At 46.7% G+C, this 12,499-nt stretch overlaps 1 protein-coding gene across 1 annotated transcript; it reads left to right on the forward strand.

Annotated features, from left to right (window-relative positions):
- On the forward strand, positions 7,878-10,603 carry LOC107640461. The gene is made up of 3 exons (XM_016343981.1): positions 7,878-9,323; positions 9,798-10,248; positions 10,593-10,603. Exons 1-3 carry the CDS (start codon positions 7,878-7,880, stop codon positions 10,601-10,603), a joined length of 1,908 nt encoding a protein of 635 aa, XP_016199467.1.

The following is a 12,499-nucleotide window of genomic DNA, read 5'->3' on the forward strand; positions in this document are numbered from 1 at the left end:
CCGTGCATGCGCACAAGAGACGCGTGCGAGCGCACAAGAGCGAGCACAGCGACGCATACGCGTGGAAGGAATTTCGCCAAATGACGCGTACGCATCACCCACGCGTACGCGTGACTCGAGTCACATGAGCTCATTAATGCAAATCACTAGGGGCGAATTCTGGGCCTCCAGAACCCAATTCAATCCATTTCTGAAGCTATTTGAGGCCAAAGTGAAGAGGAATGAGGGAGGGGGGAATTAGGTTTAGCTTTTACATGCTTTTCTCTTAGTTTTCTAGAAAGAGAAGCTCCCCCCTCTCTCTAGAATTAGGATTTTCTTAGTTAGTTTCCTTTTAATTTCAGCTTTTAATTCTTGTTTTAATGTAGTTTCATTTATGTTTCCATGCTTTATTGTCTTGTTCTTCTTCATCTCTCTTGTTATTTCCTTTATTTTGTCATTTTTATGTTTTTGGATACTTTTGTTAATTTTAATTTCAATGAATGAAATTTATGTTTTCAAGTTGATTATTGCTTTTTTTAGTTGTTATTGTCATTTTCTTGCTTTTCGTAGTTAGATTTTATTTTTGTTGCAATTTAATATTATTTTATTTTCATGCACACCAAGTGTTTGATAAAATGTTTGGCTTAGTTTCTACTTAGTTTTTCTCCACTCTTGGCTTGGAATTGATGACTTTGGTGACCCTTGAGTCATTGATGTCTATTCTTGTTTGATATATTAGAGTAGTTAGTTGATTTGGTTTCCCTTGACTCTAAGTGACCCAATAGTGTTGACTTAGGACTTAGGGATTAGAATCAACTATGCCTATTTGACTTATCCTCGATGTAGGGTTGACTAAGTAGATTAACTCTTCATAATCATCATGTGTTTGTGGTCAATGGCTAGGATAGGTAACCTTAACTCTCAATTACTTGCCAAGAGGTTTCTTGCATTTCAATTTCCCTTTCCTTGTATTTTATTGCTTTTGACTTTTCTTGCTTTGACTTTTATTTCTTGCATGTTTAGTTTTCACACTCTTGATTGAGAAATTGGGTGTTTGGGTGAAATTGAGTTGTGGATGTCCATTCCGCATTGTGTGAGGATTGTTAATTGGTTTGGTTTCCCTTGACTCTAAGTGACCCACTAGTGTTGACTAGGACTTAGGGATTGGAATCAATTATGCCCTTCTGACTTATCCTCGATGTTAGGATAGACTAATTAGGATTAATTCATACACAATTACCATGTTTGTGGTCCACAACTAGGATAGAAAACCTAAATTCTCCAATTCTCCCCCAGAGTCCTTTTTAGCACTTAATTTCCATTTTCCTTGTTTTAATTGCTTTCTTTTGATTCCTTGCATGCTTGTTTTACTTTCTTGCTATTTACATTTCTTGCCTCTCTTGCAATCCTCCAATCCCCATTTTGTTGATTTGGCTAATAATTAAACACTTAATTGCAATTCCTAGGGAGAACGACCCAAGGTTTAATTACTCTCGGTTATTTTGATTTGAATTTAACATTTGATTGTGAGATTTCATTGTTGATTTAGACTATGCTACTAACGAGTTGATTATTGCTTTTGATCGATTCTAAATCGACATAAATTCTCACTTATTAGTTATCATTACTTTTTTGAATAAGTGTTATCTGCCAGCTCATGTCGAGCCCAACCTCTTTGGAGAGGAGCCTATGTCTAGCCCGACCTCTTAAGATGAGGTCGGGTGGGTGGTGAAGGCCAATCTTTGGATTGGGCCTTTTTGGCTTATTTGGACCTGGACCATAGTGTTAGGCCAGGGTATGAACACTACTCATGAACAATCTTCTGTCTTACAAATAGCTCTAACCCTAACCTTATCATTCTTTGTAAATAAAATATTTTTACCCTACTAAATTGTATAGTCCCTGGTAACTTGCATAAATTCAGCTTTTAACTTGAATATCATACTAACCTCAAATTTCAGGTTTTTAAACTTGGTCTTTTCATTAAATTGAGAATAAACAATTGGCGATTCTTTATCAGAGTCTAACTCTTTACTAGAATCCTCTGAGTGTCACGAGTCAGCATCTGAGGCACCATCAAGATCATCATCATCCCCTTCTACACCTGCCAAGAAAAAATCAAAACATGAATGACATTAAACATTTGCCAAATCAACCAATAAATCAATACCACTAAGGAAACCCTAAACATACCAGAGTCAGAGCTTCCTTCATCCTCAAAACCCTCATAGCTAGAGTCATCAATGTCTATTTCTTTATCCCCTAATCTGGACTTAGGAGGCCTATGCTTCTCCCTGGCTTCAAACTTTGTGTTCTTTCTTGGTGCACTTTTTTCGCTGTCACTATCACTGTCACTGCTATACAAATTGTCCCATAGAATTTTGGGAGGCCTGTATAGTTCATCTTCAACACTCTCATATGAGTCATGAGAGTCAGAATCCTCTTCCTGAATGGGAGCTTCTTTTAGACACTTTCTAGATCTTGTGAGTCTGCATCCACTGGTATTTTCTTTGTTCTTATTACCTTCAAAGTTCTTGGCTGGTTAAGATGATGTTTTAGAATGAGGTAGAACTGTCTTATCTTGAAGGGTGTGGTGGGCTGAGAGTGGGGTTTTGTGGACTGCAAGGGAGCCTTCATGAGTTGAGAGGTAGTTTTGATGGGTTTATATGATAGTTTAGTGAGCTGAGAATTAAGCTTATTGGGCTTACTGGACTGTGAGGCTGGTTTAGTGGGCTGAGAATTGTGCTTACTGGGCTGTGAGGCTACTTTAGTGGGTTGAGAGGTTGGTTTGTTGGGTTGAGGGTATATTGTAGTGGGCATCTTGGCAGGTTGAGAATGGTGCTTCTTAGCCTGGGAAGAATTCTTCTTCTTGCTACTTTCTGCTTCTACAAAGAGCACATCTTTCTCCATGTTGTCCACTATATATGATTGTGAGATGCAATGCTCAAAGTATAGATTGATTAAATGTTGGTTCCTCTTACAATCTTTGCACATTGCAAGCAAATCTGCATTTGTCACCAACTCTTTTAATCCGGATGAAATGAAAACTCCAGGAACTTTTCACCAATAGTTTCTAACTTCAATGTATCCCAACTCCTTATAGTAACCCTTTACAAAGAACACATAAAGTGTGTTTCCTTCAACACCCATCAATACTTATGTATTATCAGGTTCATATACCATCTCTCTATCTTCACACTTTTTAAACAACCCACCATGGTGAATCACAAATGTCATTAATAAACAGACCAGTAATAGCTATTCTTTATGTGTCACCAACGACTAAACCCAGTTTGTACCAATCAACCATTAACCCAAAATAAACATGCAACGAAATCATCACTAAAATCAAACACCCCTAACTAAAAACCATCACAGAGCCAGTTAAAACAGCACATTCTCACACACTAAAATGATAAAAGAACATTCATACAAATCCTTGGTCACTCCAAACCCTAGCCTAAATCAGACGAACACTAAGACCACAACATTAGGAAGACATCACACCACATAATAACTCAAAAAACATGAAAAAAGTTTCATCCTTGCCTCTCACGATCGCAATGGCTTCTTCCACTATCAATGCTGCTCTAGGATAAGATCAACTCTGCATTCAGTAGCGACAACTCTTCTATTGTAATCGTCAACCAACACTAACAAATGTTGATGGGATGGTTCAGAACTTGGATGAAAGGCTTAGGACATACCTTGAGGGAGACGATACGTTTTGGAGCAAAACAGAGAGAGATGGTTGATAATGAGAGGGAGTTAGGCTTTGCAACGTTTGAATCTCTCTTCTTGACACTAAACGACGATGTTTTAAGTCTAGGAGAACATTGTATCAAAACTGCGTCGTTTTGATTGTGTGCCACGCTGGCACTTAACGACACACGTCAGCGAACGTTTGTCAACTCAGCGAAGGAGATGACAGAAGGACGAACGTGACCATGTTGGATATCTTTTGGGGACAAATTCGCGATTAATTTTATTTTTTGGAGACGAAAATGAAGATCAAGATATCTTTTAGGGACGATTTTGACTGTTAACTCCTTAAACTATTTTGGATTTGTATACACATTGAAATTGCAACTAAGTGATTTATTTTAAGATGAATTAGGACGCAACATATTTAAAGTTTAGACCATGACAAATTGACAATCGATATATTGCCTTATTGGTGTTGAAGAAAGTGTTCATGAACAACAATCTAATTACAATGAGTAAATGTAAAATTTCGTTATCTTTCACTGATTCATTTTCTCTTCTTTTATTTGAAAAATATCAAATGAAATTCAATTTTTATGAACAAAAATTCTATATTTAATATTTATGTACAAATTTTTATAGGGTTATTTCTAAATATATATCCAAAATTGTTAGGGATATATCTTTTACTTTTAATATATCTGCAAAATTTATATATAAAAAATAACTTGTATCCTAAAGAATTTAGGAGATACATCCTTAACCAGAGATTTCTTTAAGATTGATAATATTTAAAAACCAGTTTTGTTAGAATATGAACTTTTTTTTAACAATAATCAGCTAAAAAACTAGATAATGCTCAATGATTAAATATTTAGATTATTAATTAGATAGATAAAGTGAAACGAAAAGAAAGAATATTAACTGATTATTAGTTGAAAAAAATTACTTTCAAAGAAAGAATATGAACTTTTTGGCATGAAATAATTAATATTATTTTAAAAGCAAATGATAATCGACATTAGTTACTACCTGTGTCATTTATATCTTCTCATTATTTCAAAGATTTTATCCACATGTTACGGCCCAGGATTCCCACGGGTCAATCCGATCCGAGCTCCACCCGGCTCGACTACGCGCCTCTCAACCGATCCGGACACGCGTCCCGTACGGCTCTCCCGCAGCTACGGGACAGCGTCCTTGAGAATATGGGCCTGCCCTCCAGAGGGGCCCACTACTGACATGTATATAAGGGGAAGACTGGCTCTTCCCCCAAGGTACGTCACATCCCTACACCACCCTCATTCCGCCTGGGTGGCACCCCCCTTTTTCTCACACGAAGTGCTCGGGACCTCGCACCTCCTGGACTGGAAGACCGTGACCAGACGAGCCCCTTCCTTCACCCCAGATCCTGACCCGAACCGTTCGGTAACCGACCTACCGAACATTGGCGCCGTCTGTGGGGAAAGTCCATGGACTTCGTGCTAGTCCAAACTGGGACAGGCTGCGAGGCCGCGCCCCCTGTGCCTGGAGGAGGCGCCGTTCCGACGGAAACTCGACAACAACAGAGGTCGCCTCCAAGGGACACGACGCAAACTCACGAAAGACGCACCTTCGGAGGGACTGGCGACAACCACGCCAAGATAATGCAAGAGCTACGTCATAGGATGCAAGACTTGGAACGCAGGCTAGCGGAAAGAGAACACGACCAGCGCACTCCGGAGCAGAGCCCCACCCGCTCCCGTTCGAGGCGCACACCCAGCCCCCAATACGAGTCGGAGAGCACGGGAGGGCGGAGGCAGGCCAGAAGAAAAAGTTGGGACCCCATCATCTACACCCGACACGAGAGGCGTCGTGCGTCGAACAGGGGCGAAGAGGACGCCTGTCGGGAGAGCGACGAACCGAGAAGAACTACCCGGGTACCCGTCATAATAGGAGCGACCCCCTTCCACCGTTCCGTACTCGAGGTCCGGCTGTCGAAACACTTTGACAAGCCAACGGACATGAAGTACGACGGAACACAAGATCCCCTGGAACACTTAACGGCTTTCGAGGCCAGGATGAACCTAGAAGGGGTGGGAGACGAGGTCAGATGTCGGGCCTTCCCGGTCACCTTGGCGGGCCCAGCGATACGGTGGTTCAACAACCTCCCGCAGGGCTCGGTGACCCAATTCTCCGACATCAGCCACGCCTTCTTGGCTCAATTCACGACCAGGATTGTCAAAGCCAAACATCCAATCAATTTGCTATGAGTGACACAAAGACCCGGGGAGCCGACCAGGAAGTACCTGGACCGTTTCAATGACGAGTGCTTGGAAATCGACGGTCTGACGGACTCGGTGGCAAGTCTGTGCTTGACGAACGGGCTCTCGAATGAGGACTTCAGGAAGCACCTCACAACAAAGCCCGTTTGGACAATGCAAGAGATCCAGTGCGTGGCCAAAGATTACATCAATGACGAAGAAGTCAGCCGGGTCGTGGCTGCCAATAAACGGCAGCCCGCTTACAACCAAGGCCGGCACTATGAAGGCAGAGAAAGACCAAAGGAACACGCCAGGGACGGCGGTCCGAGTAAAGCACCCAAACCGTTCCCCCGAGTTGGGAAGTTCACCAATTATACCCCCCTCACGGCATCAATCACCGAAGTTTACCAACAGATAGCGGAAAAGGGGATACTGTCAAAGCCCCGACCTCTGAAGGACAGGACGGGAGGAAACAAGAACCTCTACTGCGAGTATCACAAGGGTTACGGGCACAAGACCCAAGACTACTTCGACCTAAAAGACGCCCTGGAACAAGCTATTAGGGATGGGAAACTTGCCGACTTCTCCCACCTTATAAGGGAGCCAAGGAGACGCAACCGGGACCACGATAGCGAAGACAGATCCCGGTCAACAAGACGACGACAGGAACCAGAGGATGACGACCACGGCCTCACGGTGGTAAACGTGGTAACGGCCAGGAACACCGCCCCAAGGTCAAGGTCGGCATGGAAAAAAGACACCAAGGTCCTAGCGGTCTCCACCTCGTCCGTTAGGGGTTTCTGAGGCCTCCCACCCATCTCCTTCGGACCAGAGGACCAATGGTTTGACGAGGCGCCAGAAAGTCCGCCCATGGTCATCACGGCCAGGGTCGGAACGGGCCTCGTCAAGCGAATTCTGGTAGATACGGGGGCAGACTCAAACATCATGTTTCGAAATGTTTTCGATGCCCTGGGGCTAAGAGACGCCGACCTGACGACCCAGCAGCACGGTGTGGTAGGGTTGGGGGACCATTTCATCAAGCCGGATGGAATCATCTCACTCCCGACCTCCGTGGGACAGGGGCAGGAGCGACGAACAGTCATGGCGGACTTTGTAATATTACGAGATTCCACGGCTTATAACATCATCCTGGGAAGAAAAACCATCAACGACCTGGGGGCGGCTATTAGTACAAAGCTACTGGTGATGAAGTTTATCACCGATGACGGATCCGTAGGATCCATCAAAGGCGACTTGGAAACGGCGGTCGCTTGCGACCACGCCAGCCTTTCTCTCAGGAAAAAGTCCAAAGAAGCATCTGGGGTCTTCCTTGCCGACCTGGACGCCAGGATAGACGACAAACCCAGACCAGAGCCAGAAGGAGACTTGGAGAAGTTCAGGGTCGGCGAGGAGGATGATAAATTCACATTCATAAATAGAAACCTCCCCCATGAGATGAAGGAACCTTTGATGGAAATGATCAGGGCTAATGCCGACCTCTTTGCCTGGACGCCTGCCGATATGCCCGGGATAGATCCCCAGCTCGTATCGCATCATCTGGCCGTCAAGGCGGGAACCAAGCCAGTGGCCCAGAGGAGGAGAAAGATGTCACAAGAAAGGGCAGAAAAGGTAGCCAGGCAGACGGCCAGCCTCCTCGAAGCAGGGTTCATCCGGGAACTGGACTACTCGACTTGGTTGTCGAACGTGGTCCTGGTTAAAAAACACAATGGGAGATGGAGAATGTGCGTAGACTACTCTGACCTCAACAAGGCGTGCCCCAAGGACTGCTACCCCCTGCCTAACATTGACGCACTCGTCGACGCAGCGGCGGGGTACCGGTATCTGAGCTTCATGGATGCCTATTCAGGATACAATCAGATACCGATGCACCGACCCGACGAGGAGAAAACGGCGTTTATAACGCCAGGGGGAATCTATTGTTACAGGGTAATGCCTTTTGGTTTGAAAAACGCTGGGGCCACGTACCAAAGGCTGAAGAATAAGATATTCAGTGAACTCATAGGCAAAACAGTAGAAGTCTACGTGGATGACATACTCGCGAATACCGCGCGACCCGACGACCTCCTGAGCGACCTTGATGGTGTTTTTTCGTCACTAAGGCAGCACGGCATGAGGCTTAATCCGCTTAAGTGCGCGTTTACCATGGAGGCCGAAAAGTTCCTGGGATTCATGATCACTCAAAGAGGAGTAGAAGCCAACCCCGAGAAGTGCCAAGCAGTTATCCAGATGAAGAGCCCGGGTTGTATCAAGGACGTCCAACGACTTGCCGGGAGGCTAACGGCTTTATCCCGATTCCTCGGAGCGTCGGCAGCAAGAGTCCTACCTTTCTTCAATCTAATGAGAAAGGGAATGACGTTCGAATGGACCCCAGCGTGCGAAGAGGCATTCAACCACTTCAAGAAAATCTTAGCGGCACCACCAGTTCTCGGGAAACCCCGGGCCGGAGAACCACTCTATCTCTACCTATCAGTAACCGAGGAAGCGCTTGCCGCAGTGCTCGTTAGAGAAGAGGGGAAGACCCAACAACCCGTTTACTTCGTGAGCAGGGTCCTTCAAGGACCAGAGCTGAGGTACAGCAAGCTGGAAAAACTGGCGCTAGGGCTCCTAATCTCCTCCCGAAGGTTAAGACAATACTTCCAGAGCCATCGTATAGTCGTGAGGACGGATCAGGCGATTCGCCAAGTACTGCAAAAACCTGACTTGGCTGGTAGGATGATGACTTGGGCCATCGAGCTCTCCCAATATGACCTACAGTATGAACCCCGACACGCAATCAAAGCCCTGGCAATGGCAGACTTTCTGGTTGAGGTGACGGGAGACCCCCTAGAGGAAACGGGCACACGATGGAGGCTCCACGTCGACGGGGCCTCCAACCAAACGTCTGGGGGAGCAGGGGTAATCTTAGAAAGCCCAGCAGGGGTCATCTATGAGCAATCGACTAAGTTCGAGTTCCCAGTGTCGAACAACCAAGCAGAATATGAGGCCCTCTTGGGTGGACTAATACTAGCTCGGGAAGTTGGGGCGACAAAGGTCGAAGTATGCAGCGACTCACAAGTTGTCACCTCGCAGGTAAACGGAAGCTACCAGGCTCGGGACCCCCGCCTACAAAAATACTTGGAAAAGGTTAAAGAAATAACAAGTCAGTTCCAGGAAGTCATCGTCCAACACGTCCCAAGAGAGAAGAACACACGTGCAGACCTCCTGTCCAAGCTAGCGAGCACAAAATCAGGATCGGGTAACCGGTCCCTCATCCAAGGATTGGTGAAGGAACCAACGGTCGCCCTCCATTTGACGAAGTCAAGCCCCTCATGGCTAGACCCCATCACCAACTTCCTGAAACTCGGCAAGTTGCCTGAAGATGAGAAAGCGGCCAAAGTTTTAAGAAGGGAGGCGGCCAGATACGCAATCATTCAGGGACAACTATTCAAAAAGGGACTCAGCCAGCCCCTATTGAAGTGCTTGCACCCCGACCAAACGGACTACGTGCTTAGAGAAGTCCATGAAGGGTGTTGCGGGCACCACATCGGGGGCAAAGCCCTAGCAAGGAAGCTCATCCGAGCCGGGTACTATTGGCCAACAATGATGAAAGACTCAAGGGAATTTGTCAAAAGGTGCATAAAGTGTCAACAAAACGCCAACTTCCACAAGGCGCCGGCTTCCGAGCTGAGCCTGCTGACGACCACACGACCTTTCGCTCAATGGGGAGTTGACCTTCTGGGACCTTTCCCGATTGGCCCAGGGCAAGTCAAATACCTCATAGTTTCCATCGACTACTACACCAAATGGATAGAGGCTGAGCCACTGGCCAGGATATCGTCCTCCAACTACCGGAAGTTCATGTGGAGGCAGGTGATAACCCGTTTCGGTATCCCGGAGGTCGTTATCTCAGATAATGGGACCCAATTCACAGACAAGAAGTTCATGGAGTTCCTCTCAGGCCTAGGCATAAAACAGAGGTTCTCCTCGGTAGAACATCCCCAAACAAACAGGCAGGTAGAAGCTGCAAACAAAGTCATCCTTCTTGGTCTAAAGAAGCGCCTAGACAATAAGAAAGGAACATGGGCTGACGAACTCGTCTCCGTCCTATGGTCCTATCGGACAACCGAGCAAAGCGCCACGGGGGAAACTCCTTTTTGCCTAACATACGGGGTCGATGCAGTGATACCCGTCGAAATCGGCGAACCAAACCCCCGACTACTACTCGCGGGCATGAGCGAAGCGGTCGAAAAGGACCTGGTCGAGGAAACAAGGGAGATGGCTCACTTATCAGAAACGGCATTGAAACAAAGAATAGCCCTGCGTTACAACGCTAAAGTCCTCAAACGAGATTTCGAGGAAAGGGACCTCGTCCTGCGACGCAACGACGTCGGCGTACCGACCCCAGGGGAAGGCAAGCTGGCGGTGAACTGGGAAGGTCCCTACAGGGTAAGGGAGGTTCTCGGCAAAGGTGCTTACAAGCTCGAAAGACTCGATGGCAAGGAAGTACCCAGAACATGGAATGCGGGTAGCCTAAGAAGGTTCTACTCATGACAAGACGACTCGCCGACCTGAGAACCCAAACAGATAGTAAATACTTGCTTTGTTCGCATGACAATCTACCTTTTTACTTTATCAAATACTCGCCATATTGATTAAATTGCTTAGCTAACGATTAACTCATACTTGTCAAAAATTTTCTTACTTGTCCACCACTTTCCTACGTGCGCCGCGCACGAGCGCACCTTAAAACGGCAGACCGGGACTGATCACCCCGGGGGCCATCTTCCTTATGGCCAAAACCAACTACGACGACAACACGACCACGGTGACCCAAGCCATAACAAACATAAAATGGGAAAACGGGCGCGAGCCCACCCCCGAGAGAAATAACGACAACAAATATAGTAAACGGCAACCCGGCCAAACGACTGAATAAGTATAACTTATAAAGAGTCAAAACAAAAAATGAGCAACAAGTTGTTCAGCAAATGCGTTACAAAATATCCCAAGTTACAAGATCTCACTTCCTCGGCATGTCAACAATCTTTCCGTCCTGGATAGTCTTGAAAACGCCAATTGACGACGTGTCGAAATCAGGAGCTGCGATCTTTAGCTGAGCCTTCAGGGCATATTCGGTCATCGAGATGGCGTTCTTCCCTTGCTCCTTGGTCACTTTGAGCTTCTTCTTAAGATCTGCGGCTTCGGCTTTAGCGGTTTTTGCCTCTGAGACGGCCTGCTCCCGCTCTTTCTCCAAGACGGCAACCCGACCCTGAGCGGCATTCAGCTGATCCTCCAAGGTCATCTCACGCTTGATCAGCCGGGCCACGGTCTCATCGGACGCCTTCAACCTCTCCGCAACGGATGACGCTTTCTCCTCAGAAGCACTAAGCTTTCCCCCCATCTTGGACAGCTGACCCTGGAGCAGCTCAACTTGGGCCTTGAAGTCATTGTTCGCTTTAACAGAGGATTCAAGCTTCCTCCGGAGCGCCTCCATCCCCGATAACTCGAATTCAGCCTTCCGAGCTATCACGGCTCCACGAAGCAAGGTGCGGTACATCCATCTCGCCTGCCCGGACAGATCGGTCCCATGAAAATGCTCCTCCGTCCCGGGTATCAGCTGTGAGTCAATAAATTCGGTAGCATCAAAGTTCCTTTCCATTATAGTAAGGGCCCCTTCCGGGCTGGAAGACACCCTCTGCCTCTTGGGAGTACGGATGGGCTCCACGTCACTATCCGGCTGGGGGATGAAAGACGCGTGCCCTTCAGCGGGCCCCTCCTCACGAATAGGGGAAGCCTGGACCCCTGCAATCTATTTTCCCGACACGCCGGTATCCTGGGGAGAAGGCACAGCCTGATTCTCCTTCTCCCCAGAAGGACCCTCCGACTTACCGGCATCCTTTTCTTCGGCATTCTCGTCGTCACTCGCTTCAAAAAAGGTCTTCATCAGATTCTCAAGACCAGTCACGGTGGCAGACATTTCCACTACAGCAAACAACAGGCGCATTAGTCGTTAGATCGGGAAAAGAAAACAACAATAAACAAACATAAGCAAACAAAGAAGACAACTCACGAATATAGCTCCTGGCGGCCTCCCGTTCACCCATAAGAAGATGAGGGTTCACGAGGTTCTTTTCAAAAATGGCAAAAAGTACGTCAGCTATTTGCTTATCTACAGGCGACAACCTTTTGTACGTCACCTTGATGAAAGGATTCGACCCCGCACCAAAACTCCAATAAGTCTGGATAAGGCGCTCCCCCTCTAACGACAACCAAAAGGGGTGACGACCTTTGACGGGACGAACTTTGAAATACTTATCTTTAAAACCATGGTAGGAGTCCTCAAAAAGGCCAAATATTCTCCTACCCTGGGCAGAACGGAAAGAGAGAAACCCTTTCCTCGCCTTCCCCTGTTTGGAAGGGTTGGTAAGGCTGAAGTAGAAGAGGAAGACGTCCACTGACACCGGCAGCTCCAGGTGCTCGCAAACCATTTCGAAGCAGCGGATCGAGGCCCAGCTGTTCGGATGAAGTTGAGAGGGGGAGACGGATATCCGGTTCAACAGCGCCATTTGAAA

The sequence above is a fragment of the Arachis ipaensis genome, chromosome B05, assembly GCF_000816755.2.
Source record: "Arachis ipaensis cultivar K30076 chromosome B05, Araip1.1, whole genome shotgun sequence".
NCBI classification, from domain to species: domain Eukaryota; kingdom Viridiplantae; phylum Streptophyta; class Magnoliopsida; order Fabales; family Fabaceae; genus Arachis; species Arachis ipaensis.

What these genes read in the sequence shown, in the direction of transcription:
- LOC107640461 (XM_016343981.1), top strand. Translation starts at nt 7,878, where the DNA reads ATGCCTTTTGGTTTGAAAAACGCTGGGGCCACGTACCAAAGGCTGAAG. An exon ending in AAGATGAGAAAGCGGCCAAA is followed by an intron (nt 9,324 to 9,797) that starts GTTTTAAGAAGG and finishes ATGTGGAGGCAG; the next exon opens with GTGATAACCCGTTTCGGTAT.